This window comes from Leptopilina heterotoma, unplaced genomic scaffold, assembly GCF_015476425.1.
Source record: "Leptopilina heterotoma isolate Lh14 unplaced genomic scaffold, ASM1547642v1 Lhet_120, whole genome shotgun sequence".
NCBI classification, from domain to species: Eukaryota; Metazoa; Arthropoda; class Insecta; order Hymenoptera; family Figitidae; genus Leptopilina; species Leptopilina heterotoma.
The window spans coordinates 2,201,816-2,219,046 of record NW_025110838.1 but is presented as its reverse complement, the minus strand read 5'-3'; the positions used below and the strand labels follow the sequence as shown (position 1 = coordinate 2,219,046).

The window sequence follows — 17,231 nt, the reverse complement described above, 5'->3', positions numbered from 1 at the left end:
TGAAAATAACTTCATTTCTGAGAAGAATTTTATTACTTTTAAGAATAATTGAATTGTTGTGAAGAATACTATTATTTATGAAAATAATTGTATTTTGCAATGAATTTTATTAAAATTCCTGAAAGTAATATTGAATTTCCAGGAAGAATTTTGATATTTATCAGGAAAATTTAATTCTTTCGAAGAATTGCGTTAAAATTTTTTAATTAATATTAAATACATATTAAAAAATTCAACAGAATTTAATTTTTTAATTCTTTTGCGGAATTCAATTAAAATTGTATAAATAGGTAAGTAATTGAATTTTTTTTAAAATTAAAAATAATTGAAATTCTTTGATGAGTTTTATTATTTATGAAAATAATTAAATCAGTGAAAAGAATTTTAATATTTATGAAAATAATGGATTTACTGCGAAGAATTTTCTTAAAAAAAATTTAATTGTAAATGAAAATTGCGAAAAGGAAAATTTTTCCCGCTTTGAAAATTGAGAATGGAAATGTAAATTATAAAAAAGACAGTAGAATATTGATAACTGTTAATTATTTTTTATAATAGTATTGACAATTATTTTTTTCGAATTTTTACTAGACAGAATTTTAATACAGTCAGCTCTCGATAATTAGAATCTTGATGAATTATAAATTGAATATCATATAATTTATTATAATTATATTTTAATTAACATAATTTGTTATAATTATAATTTAATTATTTATTTGGCAATTTTACTAACTAAAAATTGGTCAAATTGGCAATTGTCTCTAAATTTGATAATATTTGGTAATATTTTTATATTTATTTATTTGGCAATAATACATTATAATAATTTATTAAATTATTACAATGTATTGTAAACATAATTTAAATAATAGAAAGTAAATAAATACTCGATTGAAATTTGATTCGTGTTCCTAGAAAAATTTCGACTCTCAAAAGATTTGATAAACAAAAATCTGGATAATTTAAAAAAAGTTTTTCGTCCCTTAAGATTCTGTTTATCGGGGGTCGACTGTAGGATGAAAACTAAAAATTATCTTGAAGGTGAAATAAAAGGAGAAAAAATTGTTTCCAAAAGAAAAAAACATGTAAAGATTTTTTCGTTGGATTTTTTTTCATCGCTGACAAAGGTTTTCAATTTTTTTTCCCGAGATGTGGAAATTAATTGAAATTGAACCTAAAAGCCTGGAGTACAAGTTCTACTTTGAGTGCCGCATCTTAAGAAAATACAGCACTCTCTATTTTCTCTACACTGAAAAAAGAAATAATTTTATTTAACTTATTATTAATTTAATTGTTTAAATTTTAATTTTTAAAAATTATTTGCTTATTTTTTCTATTAATTTTATTTTATTTTAAAAATTATTTTGTTTTTAAAGAAAACGAGGGCGATCATTCTTTGGAGTAAATTATTCTTTTCCTAAATAATTTTATAATAAAATGAAATTAATTTAAGTTTGTAAAATTTAATTAATCTAAGTTAATGAAATGAAATTAATTTAAGTCTATAGAATTAAATTCAGTTAATAAAATTAGTAAAATTAAAATTTGAAAAATGTTGGAAAAAATGCTTTGAACGTTTGAAATTTTAGGAACATAATTGTTGAGCAAAATTATAATTTCAAAAAAAAAAAATACTTACACTTTGTCCCCATGAACGACAACCATCTTGAGTACAACGATCATTAGTGCATGTCAAACCTTGACAACAAGCTCTATTTCGGCACTGAAAGAGAATTGTTAAATATTACTCTTTTTTTGCAAATTATTTTCTTTGTGTAATGAAATTTTAATTACCTAAAAATTAATTAAATTAGATTCAAAGTAATTTTCGAAATTAATTTTTTTTTTTTTGACTTACATCTTCTCCATTACGTTGACAATTTCCAGTGTCTCTTCGTTCGCATCTTTCCCTAGTGCATTGAAGATTTTGACAGCATTCTCTATCATTGCGACACTAGAAGTGGAAAAAAGTGTTTAAATTAATTAAAAATTGTTTATTATGCACTTTATTAATTATTAATAATTAATAGTAATACAAATTTATTGTTAATAATTTAATTTATTAACTTTATTATTATTATTACTGTTATTTTTACTATTATTTTTAATAATAACATTTTATAATTATTATTAAAACACTTGCTGACAAAATTAAATTTTCAGTCACTTCTCTAGGAAAGTGTTTAATAAATTCAACTGAATTTTGAGGATTTGTCTAAAATATGATAAAAAATGGCAATGATGTTCAAAAATGTTAATATTTCTTTAGTTAATTAATTAATTAATAAAAAAAATAATTACTCCTTGTCCTTCTCGAACACAGTCAGTATCTCCTCTTTCACATCGTTCCCTATTGCATCGTAAACTCTGACAGCATTCCCCATCATTGCGACACTGGAAATTAAAAAATGAAATTTAAACTTGAACAGAAAATTACGTACCTAAAGTTCTAACTTCTGAAAAATTTAAACAATTATAATTTTTCAATGACTGTAATTAATTAATATTAAATTACGACAGATACTTCTTTTTTATGGCAAATATTACATGAGCTAAAATTTAGAGAAAGTGTCTAAAATATGATGAGAAGGTAATAAGTGAGAGAAGGTACCATTTTGACACAAAAAAAATTTTTTTTTTAAAAAAAAAAAATTTTTTTATAAAAAAAAAATTTTTTTTTATAAAAAAAAATTTTTTTTTTTTTAAAGAAAAATTTTTTTTTGTATAAGAAATTTTTCCTGGAATTTTTTTTACTTTTTCTATATTGTCTAAAAAAATTTTCTAACTTATTTTTTAAATAATTGAAATGAGCTCTTTGAACTTTACAAATTTCCACTGAGAAATTAATATATTTGAATCAAATATAATTATCTTTGTTTTACATTCAACCAAAAATTATGTTTGAATTAAACATATAATTTTGATTCAATTTATATAATAATTTTATAATTCTTATTTTATAAATAGGGAAGTAAGAGGGAAATAATGCACTTTTTTTATTTAATATTTTATTTTGACACAAATCGAATAGGTCAGAACATAAAAAAACTGCCATGCTTCGCCCCCATTTTTATTGCTTCGATTAATTTACAATATAATTTTTTTGAAAAATTTACTGAAGAGAAGATCTTTTTTTCGAAATGTAGGAGTAAATTTTTTAAAAAAGCAAATGACGGAATGTTTTTATTCTACTTTAACATTCCGAATTCCCAAGTAAAAATTTCTGTCAAATGCCAGTATTCACAACAGGTGCAGTATTACGCCAGTATTGGCGAGCCAGCATGCAGTTGGCCTACATGTGCTGTTTTAATACTGGCTTCAGTCAAATTTCTGTCCAACGCCAGTAATGCACTTTAAGACTGGTATGTCAGTACTATGCCAGTACAGAATCAGTATATTGTGAAGACAACACTGACAAACCAGCACTGGAGCAGTCTTGGTACAATTTTTAACGCCAGTACTGCAGAAATATTTATGTAGAAGTAAAAAACAGGCTTATTTCACTATTTAATTTAATTTTAAGGAACACAATGTTCGACACAATTACGGCACTGTTAATTGAAACGAGTCTAGGCAACAAGTGTCGCGTCTGCTTGCAAATCCGGCGATTGACACCCTCGAGGCCCTTCGGCCGTTTCCGGGTTCAATCCGCATCAGACGCGGCGGCAATCGTACGAGGTCAGAATTGACATTTCCGCCCGAGTTGCACACGATATTTTTTGTCTAAATGCGCGATAAACGCGCATACTTAAAAATTGACTCCGTTTTAATTTGAAGTAATAGAAAGTGTTAATATAATAATTAGTAGTATTTATTTAATACTGCTAAAGCAGCGGGCGAAAAAGTAGTTTTTCCGCCCGCTGTTGGTAGTCGGGCAGCAAAAGCTTACTTTCCGCCCGCTATGCATGCACGGAAAGTCGAGTTTGTCGCGCTTGTAGGACAAAAAATTACTTTTATATCTCTAAATTGAGTTATTTTTTATTAGGGCAGAGTGGGGCAAACCGGACTCCCTAACGGTTTTTTTTACTCTTGTGACTAAACGAATCAATCGATTTCATTTTTTGATGGTTTGTTTGAAAGATCATTTAATTGCGCAACTTTTTCCCAGAGAAAATGTTGGTTAGATGTTTAGTTGCTGTGTTAACTTAAAAAATTTTTTCAAAAGGTCCGGTTTGCCCCACCCCCTGGGGTAAACCGGATCGTTTGGTTTTTTGTTTATAATATTGCATTTACATAATCTACAATAATAAAAAAACATAAAGAATCATGTAAATAATGGTTGTAGTAATGAAAATAATAATACGGGATTAAATTTTAATTAAATAAATAATTTTTTTAATAAAAAAATAAAAATGTTTGTCATTATCAGATAATAGTATATTGTGTGGCAAGGGCGGAAAGTTGTCAATTCCTGACCGAGTTCGAAATTTGCCGCACGAGCGAAGCGAGGGCGGCAATCGTACGAGGTCAGAATTGACATTTCCACCCGAGTTGCACACGATATTTTTTGTCCAAATGCACGATAAACAAGACGCATCCGTAAATTCAAAAATGAATATGCACTAATTATTATATTAAATGTGTATGAAACATTTTTATTAAGCCTAAGGCGAGTTCGAATATTTTTGATAAATTTAACAATAAAATTTTACTTAAAAATTGACTCCGTTTTGATTTGAAGTAATAGAAAGTGATAATATAATAATTAGTAGTATTTATTTAATACTGCTAAAGCAGCGGGCGGAAAAGTAGTTTTTCCGCCCGCTAAGGCCATGGAGGCGGGCGGAAAAGTGGTTTTTCCGCCCGCTGTTGGTAAGCGGGCGGAAAAGTAGTTTTTCCGCCCGCTGTTGGTAGTCGGGCGGCAAAAGCTTACTTTCCGCCCGCTATGCATGCACGGAAAGTCGAGTTTATCGCGCATGTAGGACAAAAATGATATTAAAGAGTCCAATTCTCATTGGAAGACAATTATTTTTCATTGTAAGTAAATATTTTAATGAAAGCAATATTTTATTTAAAAATAATTTTTATGAAACTTTAATTCAATGGAAATATCCTTTGGCCGGTTTGCCCCACCGAAAACGGTCCGGTTTGCCCCACAGGCCCATTTTGAGAATAAATGTGGACGTCCGCATGAAAAGGGACCACTTTGGCACTATTGGACTTATCTATATGGGCGAATTCCTGACAAAATTTGGAAAATTTTGAGTTGTCTTACAACCTTTTTGGTGAAAAATTCTATGAGTTACAGAGTTTTAAAGATTGGAGTATCAAATACGTCATTTCGAGAAAAACGAAATCAAAGATTGTAATATGAATATCTTTGGTTCTTCTGGGAAGTTATTCAGATAAGAGTTGATTTAAGTACACCCTTGAGATTAAAAATCAATAGGTTTGGGATTCCTCCCCTCTCATTTTTTAACAATGACAAAATAATGGATCTCCGACAAAGTGGTCCTTTTTCTAAAAATACGGTTATTAATTAATAAAGTGGAATATTTAACGAATTTAAAGATTTGGAGTTATTTTTTAGAGTTATTTCAAGCAAAGAAAAGAAAAGTAGCCTAAAAATTTTTTTAAGCGACTTTATTATAAAAAATCTTTGAAAAAATAAAAAATTTCATTTCCAAAAACACGAAATTAAAAATTGTAATGCGAATTTCTCCGGCTCTTTTGGGAAGTTATTCAGATAAAAGTTGTTTTAAGTCTAGTACACCCTTAAGATTGAAAATAAATAGGGTTCGAATTTCTCCCCCCCCCCCTTATTTTTTAACAATGTCAAAATAATGGATTTCCTACAAAGTGGTCCCTTTTCATTTTTTTTCTACCAACAAAAGAAAATACTTAGAGTGTCAATAAATTAATGAAAACTGCAATGAATCGACGTGTTAGACCCTGTAGATTAAGAAAAAAGGATAAAAAAAATTCGATATTTTTCTTCAAAATTAGTAAATTGCGAATATCTCGGAATCTAGAACCGACAAAGTGGTTCCTTTTCATGCGGACGTCCACAAATGTTTGTCAAAAAGAAACGCTTTGCAAAATCATCAAAGTTTTTGGTGGTAAATACCCAGGTAGAAATTTCAACTCTATAATGACCAGTCACTGGGAAGTTTTTCTAGATTCTGGCTAGTAATTGACCAGAAAATGTGGCAAGTGATTAATTGGAAACGTAACGCGCTGCTTTATCAGTCACTGGTTAGATTATCTGGCCAGTGACTAGCAAGTAAGTGGACAGTGTTCTGCTTAAAATCTAGAATAAAATATAATTTTTCCTGGCTCTTTTTATTTTGTTTATAATTACATATTTATTTATATTTTTGTGATTATTCAAATATTTAAGACTAATGAACATTTTTTCTACCAATAACACTTCAATCTAAGAATGAAAAATTCGCAAACATGGGGGATCGAACCCTAGACCCTGGAAACACAACGCATGTGCATTACCACGCAGCCACGGTGACTAGATAGTAACTTATCATAACTACAAGTTTAAGAACTGAAGTTCTATTCCGATTGTGACCAGAATTTCTGGCCAGTGACTTGTCAGAAGTAAAGATCAGAAATCATGACCGATAAACTGTTTAGTCACTTGTCAGCGACTTGACGGCTTATCTTGTCAAAATTTAGAGAAATGTAAACTTTGGTAATGAGAAAGTGAAACGATCATAACTTTTATATAAAGTTACTTTAGACTTTTCTGTTTTTGACCGCATGGAACATAAAAATTATTTTTAATATCTAATTATAAATGATTGACTAAGAGTGTAATTTTATGGGACTGGTGCTTTGTTTTTTCCTTAGTAACTGGTCAGTTTCTGTGTCCGCAGCTTCTTTTTTTAATAGTGTCAAGATGTTCTGGCTAGAGATTTGGAAAAATCTAGAATAATTCCTTTAATAGAAATCGACAAGTTTTTCTGATCAGTGGTGGACCAGTTTTTCTAGGTGGAATCTTAAATAATTCTTCAAATCAGTGTTCAGTTCTTATCAGTTCTTATCAAAATTCTTATCACTAATGTGATCAGATTTTTTGGACAGTGACTTGACAAAAGTACTGTTCACAAAGGGGAATTGTTTTTATCCAGTAAAACTGGCCAGTCACTCATTCAGGACTGGCCAGATTGTCTTGGCAAGTAAAACTCGCTCTCGACTCTACAGATACTGGAAGAAAACAAGTAATACTTGACGAATTTCTACCTGGGGATTCCTGAGGTGTGTACCTTCAAAATCTAAGACCTAATATTTGGAAACATTACAACTTTTGTAATGTAAACATTACATTAATGTTTGTAAACAATTTTACAACTTTTGCTTCCTTCGTCGCACAAACGCAAGCTAAAACTGGCAAATTAAAAAAATAAGGTATACTAAACATGGTTGTTTAAAATTTGTAAACAACACTTTTGACAATTTTGCCATTTCGGAAATATTGAGACCGGACCGGTTTGTTCCAATCTCCCCTAAATTAATTTCTTTATCCATTTCTTTAAATATATGAACTAGCAAAATTTTACAAAACTTGTGGAAAACAGTTTACCTCAAATATCTTTATAATCAAAATCTCCTGAAATATGAATACCTACATAAATAGTATAATTTCATATGGGTCAATTACTGAGTCGATGTAGATATTTTTTTGTCAAGAGGTGTCCAAGTAATATACATAAATGGAATCAAATAGAATATTATAGTATAATAGAATATTATACTTTTGACAGCTCGCGCGAAGCACGAAGGTTATGCAAGTCAACTTCGGTTCAACTCGGAAGTGATCGAGAAAGTCCGCCATACTTTTCGTATAAAATTAACGAATATTCCAAAGAAAAATACAACGATTAGTAATTTCTATAAGAGAAGATGAAAATAACTGTAACATTCTGTATACTTTCATATTCAAAAACTCAAATTTTTAAAATAAATATACTAATTTCTATTTTTTAAATATTGTACAATGATAAATTCATAATATGTATTTTCTTAAATACTGAAATAATAATTCACAAACTGACACATTTTCCCTAAATTGATACATTTTATTTTAAATGTTCATATGAAAATATCAAATAATACTATTGTTTTTCTTTCTTAGTAAGAATATATCAAAATTATCTCCAAAATGTTTAACAACAGAGCGCCCCATGATTTTACGACGTACTAATCCGGTCATACCGGAACCATTTATCTCTTCTTCGTCGTCCAAACGGGTGTAATTCCTATCTGCCGAGTTATATTTATCATCGAATTTTCAAAAAGTCTTTTCGTTTAATTCTACGACACTTCAATCAAATGGACAAAAATCATTACGTTTCAAACATTTTGAAAAATCGATTTACGTTCAAAACCATTAGAGAAGAAGGTGACTCAGAATAATGCGGCAATCCGATGGTAAATTCCAGTAAATTGCCAACGATTACCACTGGCTTAGTACTAAGCCGATTGTTGAGTCGTACAGACCAGCCGAGCTTCAAAAATTATTTCTAATACAGTACAGACTTTTTGTTTCTCAAAACTTCAGATAATCATCAGCATCAAATACTTGTTGAGTTTATAAGATTTACTTACAACGCTCTTCGCTAACATATTGATTTTTATTACAAAAGCTTGAAATTTTTTTTTTAAAGTTAATGAATGTTTATAAATACAAATTAATTGAACATGTCTGTTATTGATAATTTAAAATAATTTTTAATTTTGTATATAACAAATTATTTATTAATCAAATTAAATCTCTAAAAAAAACTTATTATTGAATGTAATATTTAAGTTATTTAATTAAGTAATTAAATATTTATTTTATTTCAATTTTTTATTTCTAATCTAACCATATTTTTCATGTCTTTTATTTAATAATTGAAAGTCCAAATGATATTAAAAATAGATACTTGTGAGATTGATAAAAATACTTCAGGAGCTAATCTGTTTTATAAATATATTTTGTTTAATTACACATCATGCAACCATTAATTAATTATTGCATTTAATTTAAATGAATAAAACATACATTTCTTTACTAACACTATTCATTCATATTCATTATAAGGAGAAATAAACAATGTAAACCAATAGATATATAAACAAATTAAATGAAACCTAAAATAATAATAAAAATATTAATAAACAATTAATAATTTTCATTTTTTCTTCATTTCTCATTTACTGCTTTCAATTTTTCTAAATCTTCTTTCATTTTCTTAAAATGATTGACCCTTTTGTTATTCTTGTGTTTCCGCTTTGCCATTGTTTGCGTCTCCTTATGGAATTTCAAAATTACATCTGTAATATTATTATTTAAATATTTAAAATTGAATTAATATTTCATTGTGTAACGAGTGAGAGACTCATGTGATTTACAACGAGTGTGAGGATTGCTGTGCGAGCGCAGCAACACACTAGTGGCAAGTGTCTGACTAGTTGCACACGAGACTTTTTCTAAATATGTAAATAAGACGTAATGTATATTTTTAAGATATTTACTTTCATACACAGGATAGAATTCAGTTTGCGTCTCTTTATGATTCTGATTTTTAACAGCAACTAAATATTAAATATATAGAAAATTATTAATAATTTTTATTTTATATTCAAAAAAAATAATTTAGAAAATATACATTTTTTGCATCAAGAGTAAACGATTGTGATTCTTGTAGGATATTTGACAGTTTATGTAGTTATCTAGTGTATGTTTAAATTAACGAATCTCTACTTAAAATTTTCCAATCATGTGTTAATTTTCAAAATTATTTATAATTAATAATTATAATTTGTTTACTCTTGTGCGGTAAAATTTTAATAAAATGTTTATATATATGTATTATATAAATGTTATAATTTTATATAGGGAAGAGTGGTTCTACGTCGATATGCCTGCTATGTTTCGGAAATGTTTTTCTTGCAGCATGAAACATATTGTTAAATACCAGGGACTTTCACGAAAAATTCGTGTCGTGCTTTTATATGACACAAAGAACGCTTAGTAATTCGTATGGTGCCTTGACACAACAAAAAGTTTACTTAGTAATTCGTGTCGAGACACAGAAAACAGAAGCCTCCAAATTTGCTCATGTGAGTGCATTTAATCGATAACAAATGTAGCAGTGTTTCAGCTTGAAGGCAAAAGTGTGCTTTGATTTCTGATATTGGATCAAAAAAACAAAGTTACAGACTTAGGGCTACTCTTCCATATATTATATAAACAAAAAAATATTGTATATATTTTAACTAAAATTTACTTTCGTTTATAACAGCGACATCAAATTCCTCTTTATGAATTTGTTCAACATCAGCACCTTTTTTAAAATATTTTCATCATAAATATTTAATTATTTTATAAAATTTATATTTATATATTAAATATTTTTAAAAAAATGTGAAGTAAAATTAATTACTATTTTTATCAGTAATACATAAATTTTTATTTACCTATATCTTTTAGACTGCTATAATCGATATCATCTATAAAGAAATTAAGTTATTATGTGATTACTTATAAAAACAATGTATATTAAATTAAGAGGATAGTACCGTTATAAAAATAAACCTTCAAACTACTTCTAATTAAGAGATTTACTGTTTTGAAATATTTTGTTTCTATATTTCTATAATTTCTTTCCCTAAGTATTAAGGTCATTTATGTTAATAGAAAATAATCTTTTTAGCGCATAGTTATTTTATATTTTTCCTAGTACAAATAGTTTTTTAAATATCCCATTTTGTAATATAATTTTTACTGAAATTATTTCATATTAAATATCTAATACCATACCTAACAAATCATCAAAAACTCCAGTTAATGAATTTAATTCGGTCACTGCAGATGAATTTGTAATTGGCAAACTGGTGTTCACTTCATTTTCTAAATGTACATTATTTACACTCGAAGAATTTGGAATTTCTACAATTTTAAAATAAAAATTTATATATAATATAAAAAGACACTACAATAAATTTTATTTTTCTCAAATTAGGTGTAACTAGAAGCCCGTTATTTTATGATTAGTACTTTAATAATTTCATTTAAATGTTTATAGACTCAGTTAAGGGAAAATAGAAACAGATTTGCTAAGTTTCACCAATAACATAAGTTTTTTCTTTTAAATTGGAATACTTTCGGCTTTTTTGTGTATTTAGTTATTATTTCACTTCCGTAGAACAATTTTATGGTGTAGTAGAAAATGTGGATATTATTAAATCGTTATAATCAACTATTTCTACACAGGAAAAAAAAGTCTGACTCCGTTTACTGTTTTTAAAAATTTTATTTCTATATTTCTATAATTTCTTTCCCTACACTGAGAAAACTGGAGTATTGGACTAAACATCTGGAGGGACGAATCGTTCATATTTGAGAGAGTTAGCTATTGGATAACAATCTAAATGTTTAAATACACCATTGACAGATATTCGTGCCATTTCTCTTGGAGGGAAAATGAGTTTATAACAGAGGGACAAATTAACCATCTTGAGAAATCCCTTCCTTATCCGGCGCGAAATGAATAAATATGGCAATCTAACCCCTAAATTAAATACATAAAATGTCAGAAAAATAATTTCGCGCGCATCAGATCGTACACATTTTCTGCGCAACTTTTAACCCTCAGATATAATAGGAGAGAATATACAAGTAGATTTCCATTATCAATTTAAAATTTATTTTAGAAGGACTATTCAACTCTCTTCATAAGCAAAGAAAATATACACTTTTTGAACCTCTGAATTTGACTCTCCAGTTTTCTTAGTGTAAGTATTAAGGTCATTTATGTTATTAGAAAATAATCTTTTTAGCGCATAGTTATTTTACATTTTTCCTAGTACAAATAGTTTTTTAAATATCCCATTTTGTAATATAATTTTTACTAAAGTTATTAGTCGGCTTAAGCTAGCAGTCGTACCCAGCACCAATCTTTAGGCAACAACCACTAATATGCCTCATCATTAAATTTAGTAATACTTAATGATTCAAAAAATCGTCGAGTATTGTTATTTGAGAATCAATAACCATTAAATAGCTAATTAAGTAAGTTTTTATTTATAATTTCATTAATTAGTGGTTGACACCTAAAGATTGGTGCTGAGTACGACTGCTAGCTTCAGCCGGCTAAAATTATTTCATATTAAATATCTAATACCATACCTACAAAACCATTAGAAACTCCAATTAATGAATTTAACTCATCCACAGCAGCTGAATTTGTAATTGTCAAACTGGTGTTCACTTCATTTCCAAAATTTACATCATTTATACTCGAAGAATTTGGAATTTCTACATTTTTAAAATAAAAATTTATATATAATATAAAAAGACACTACAATAAATTATAATTTTTTCAAATACTTTTTTCAGTATATTTACTTCTTGTTCAATTTACTTAGTAATAAGAAAGACCTAAAATGGAGAGAGTGGGATAAAATCAAGTTGTCAGGTCTAACTAGAAACCCGTTATTTTATGATTAATACTTTAATAATTTTATTTAAATGTTCATAGACTCAGTTAAGGGAAAATAGAAACAGATTTGCTAAGTTTCACCAATAACATAAGTTTTTTCTTTTAAATTGGAATACTTTCGGCTTTTTTGTGTATTTAGTTATTATTTCACTTCCGTAGAACAATTTTATGGTGTAGTAGAAAATGTGGATATTATTAAATCGTTATAATCAACTATTTCTAAACAGGAAAAAAAAGTCTGACTCCGTTTACACCTTAAATTTAGCCTCTAAAATAGGCTGAAAGTAAGAATTTTTTTTAGTGTGTATTTACCACTAAATTTTTTAACTTTGCTAAAATTTATGAGTAAATAGAAACAGTTGATTATTTCTTAAAAAATTTAAGAAAAAATCAATTTTAAGTATGGAAATATTAAAAGATACAAAGAATTATTATATAACAAATGGTGTTAGTTATAAAATAATTAAAAGTAATTAATAATAATGCATTACATTTTAAAAATAAACCATGCCAAAAGTTGAAACACATTATACAAATAAAGGTTTGTTCTGTCTTATTCTCTCATATTCTCTCTCATTTTTATATATAATGTTAAAAATAGTGTTGTAGTTTGATAGAAAAAATTTTCTCTCTTTCTATTATAAGAAATATTGACGAAATTATTCTGTTCTTATTTACCCCGAATTTTCAGTTTTTCGGGGGAAATAGAAACAGTCTCTTATTTTTAATTAAAGTTTGCAAAATGAAAAAATCAAAGTTGGTTTTTGTTCTAGTATTAATAAGAGATAATTATAAATTTTAATCTGAATTATTAGTTTATTTTTTTCCAAATGCGAGTCAATAAAGTGAAAAGGTGTCTTCTTTGATTTTCAATTTTCTGTGTAATAGGAAATATCTTTTTGTCCTACCTGCACGGAAAGTTTATCATTTCGGGCACTTAAGGCGGGCGCAAAGTAACACATTCCGTTCGGTAGTGGGGGAAGCGGGCGGAATAGTATATTAAGCAACAAGAAGATAAAATATATGTAGCAAAATAATTATTCAAATATTATGTTGCAATTTTTTGAAAATATTATACGGCAAAGCAAAAAAAAGAGAGAGATAGCCGTGATTGGTTAAAGAACCATAGAAAAATGGGATCAAAAGAAATATGAAACATATTGGGCAGGAATTGGTGTAGAAAAGTTTCACCTATGTGCAGATTGTGTATGAGATGCGCACTGAGACTATTACTTGCTGTTTAATATTTTCCAAAAATTGCAACACAATTGACTTAGTTTTCCAACGTAAGATTTTTGTAAGATAGAAATTTTTAATTTCGCTTGAATATTGCAGTGTGATATTGCTAAACTTATTTGAATTAAGTTATAATTATACAAGAAGTTGTGCTACTTGGGAATTTTCAATTTGTAAATAATATATTAATAATATACCAGACTCTTTTTCATTTTCTTCATTGAATTCTGTATTATTCTGTAGGTTATGATCTTCTGAAAGATAAAAAGTTTAGTTTTTGTATATATTTTATTAACAATGAATAGTGTTAGAATCATATATAGCTCATTAAACGCATTTTTCTATTTCTTATAACAGTCTTTAAGGGCATGTGGAACCAACCAACTTCAATTGATACATGTATTAATATTCCCACTGGTTTTCTTAAAAAATATTAAATAAATCTTGACAAAATATAAGAAAAATAATATTTTATTTATTGAAGCATTGATCTCTAGTCCAATTAATAGAAAAATTATCTTTAAAATATTATTATTATTATTATTATTATTCTATTTAAACATTCATTTTTTTCAATGACAATTTGTATTTGATTGTATTTTCTTCTCGAAACATGCCCTTAATGAATTTGTGTTTAATTTACAGAAGGGTTCTAAACTGACATGTAATTTTTTCTGTATATCTAATATATTGTTATTTACCGATATTGTCATCCATCACGTCATTTTCTTCATCTGTAAAGTCTCCTAAATATAAATAATATAATTGTATTAATAACATTTTTCACATTATCTGTGATAGGTAATAATTACGGTGAAGGTCAGTACGGATTATTCCGAAAATTGTACGAAAATGATCCGCATTAGTCTGATATCAATCAGAACGAGGAGTAACATTCAGAAGTAATACTGAATGTCTACGAATTCAGTCAGTAATTAGTCTGCAACAATCAGAATTTATGACCGGTGAAGAATTATTATAAAATAAGTACTGAATTATACGAAGTCAATATGTAAAGAATGCGGAATCAGTCCGCAACAACCCGAGTTTAATCTATTTTAAAAACTTAATCCGTAAAATGACAAGTACGAAACAATTCGAAAGCTGTATGCAACTAAAAGGCATAATTTGAAACAAATAAGAAATAATCTGAAATCTGTACGTAAAAAATATCGAATATTTTTATTAACATTTACTAAATTGCCCGGTCTAATTTCTGACTGTTCTGGACTAATTCCGGATGACAAAAACCTGCCAATAAATCGCACTGTTTCGGATAAATTTTGGATTCACTAGTCAAAATTAACTGATTAATTTCGGACATTATTGGACCAACTCCGGATTTACTTACTAGTTGTTCACAAACCGAATAGAGTTCAGATTTGTCCGGATTAATTTCGGTGACAAAAATCTGACCTCACTGTTTCGGACAAATTTCGTATTAGTCCGAGAAAAGTAATTAAAACCTCCCTATAAATATAGTTTTTTTGACATTTTAAAAAAATTGTATATCTAAATCCAGACGTATTACAATCTTGGCTGCTGGCAGAAACGAAGAGGTAAATAATACTTTTTCAAACGAGTCTTATGCCAAGCTGATCGTATGTGCCTTAAAGCAGGAGGTGCATTTTTGTCTAGGGGTGCAGAAAAAATTGTAAAGAAATAGTACATTGAGCACCGAGGACGCAAAGTGCAAGTTTCTCGTCCGAGACATAAAGCATTGCTTTGCTTCAAGCTTTGCTTTGGAAGGTTAGGTATAATATATGCTATAATTTCAATTGGAGGATTAGGATTTATTGTATGAGGACATATATTTATAGTTGGGATAGATGTTGATACTAGGACCGTAAAACTACTGCGTAAAACAACCGACGATTACATTCTTGTTTTGTATAAAATATATTTAATTCAAAAAAATCATGTTTGTTATATTGAATTTTTAAAATATGACTTCATATTCGATATAAGTGACCCTAAAAACCCTTAGGTATCATGCATTATTGAAATATACTAGATTTCAAATTTTCATGTCCGACATATTGGATCCGTCATTTTACAATTTGGTAAGCTGACTTAAAATTCATAATTAATCACCCCGAAAACCCTTAAGTAACATACTTTATTAAAATGTATTTAATTAAAAATTTTTGTTCTGATTACCGTTTTTTCTTGCTCCTTTGGAAAAAACACACCCCCTACTTTACCAGCGCATGCGATCAATTTGATATATATTATCAAAATATATTATATATTATATAATATAAAAAAATTCCTACCCCTCTCTGTTTAAAGTAGTAACAGTTTAACAAATACTCGTCCCCGAAAAAACTTGTTATGTAATTTGTATACAAAGCCACTTTTATAAATCTTTACCTGTCTCTTTTGATAATGTTGCCATTCCATTTAACGTGATAGAGATTTTTGATGAAATTAACTCAATGTGTTTTGTTGCTAAAAAGCAATTGTTATAATATTTATAAATATTGTTGGGTCATTCTATGCAAAAAGGTAAATGGCTAACTCGTAGTTTGAACCGATTTCAAAGTTTGAGTGCTCAAATTTTAGCAAATTTTATGCAGAATCGAATCCCGTGTAGTACTTTTTAAAATTTTCAAAATGGCGACCGACACAGGTAAAATTCTGAGAGAATGTAATAAATTTCTCTATTTAAACAACTAATACTCTAACTATTTTTTATTAAAATCCATGAAAACCTAGTACTTTTCTGTAATAGGTTGTACATAACTGAAAGTATGGTACAAATTAAAAAATTCAAAATGGAGGATAAAAATTTAAAATTTGTTGGATTTAGTCAAGTCAAGCTATTCAGGGATTTCGATTACTTTAATTTTACTTTGCTTTTTAAATCTATTAATAGTATTATTTTCTGTACTCAAAAAACCATAAAGAAGCAAAATTCAAGTAAATGCAGTCAAAGACGTAAACTTTTATCTGACATATTTAATTTCCCAATTTTGACCATAAATTCAGATTCAGCTACTTTAAAATACCCCGAATAACAAGAAACAACTGAATTCAGTCAAAATGTTTAATTCCAATCCACCATTTCGGATTCGCCATTTTGAATTTTTTAATTTTGCCCATAAATTCGAACTCAGTTACCCAAAAAACCTCCAAATAAAAGGAATCAAATGAATCCAGTCACCATTTTTAATTCACATCTACCATGTTTGATTTTCCATTTTGAATAAAATAAAGCCAGTAAAATTATTCAATTCCCATCCACCATTTTAGATCCGCCATTTTGAATTTCTTAATTTTTATAGTAAAGTTGGATTCAGCTACCCCAAAAACCCCTGAATAGCTTTACTTGATTAAATCCAACAAATTTTAAATTTTTATCCTCCATTTTAAATCCGCCATTTTGAAATTTTTAATTTGTACCATACTTTCAGTTATGTACAACCTAGTACAGAAAAGTACCTGTGTCGGTCGCCATTTTGAAAATTTTAAAAAGTACCACACGGGATTCGATTCTGCACAATATTTTCTAAAATTTGAGCACACAAACTTTGAAATCGGTTCAAA

The 17,231-nt window shown here is 27.9% G+C and overlaps 1 protein-coding gene across 2 annotated transcripts in view; it reads right to left on the bottom strand.

The window, feature by feature from the left end:
- The window catches only part of LOC122510312 (protein delta homolog 2-like), a 90,789-nt gene that overhangs the window by 26,078 nt on the left and 47,480 nt on the right, over window positions 1-17,231 (bottom strand). Inside the window, exons 6-9 of one of the 2 annotated variants that reach the window (XM_043624857.1) lie at window positions 2,305-2,397; window positions 1,862-1,957; window positions 1,643-1,726; window positions 772-1,252 (exon numbers count right to left, since the gene is read on the bottom strand). In XM_043624857.1, the coding sequence (XP_043480792.1) occupies window positions 1,178-1,252; window positions 1,643-1,726; window positions 1,862-1,957; window positions 2,305-2,397 (348 nt within the window). In that variant the 3' untranslated portion in view covers window positions 772-1,177. Of the gene's footprint in view, window positions 1-771; window positions 1,253-1,642; window positions 1,727-1,861; window positions 1,958-2,304; window positions 2,398-17,231 lie in introns of those variants that run through there. The other variant, XM_043624867.1, reaches the window with a different exon arrangement.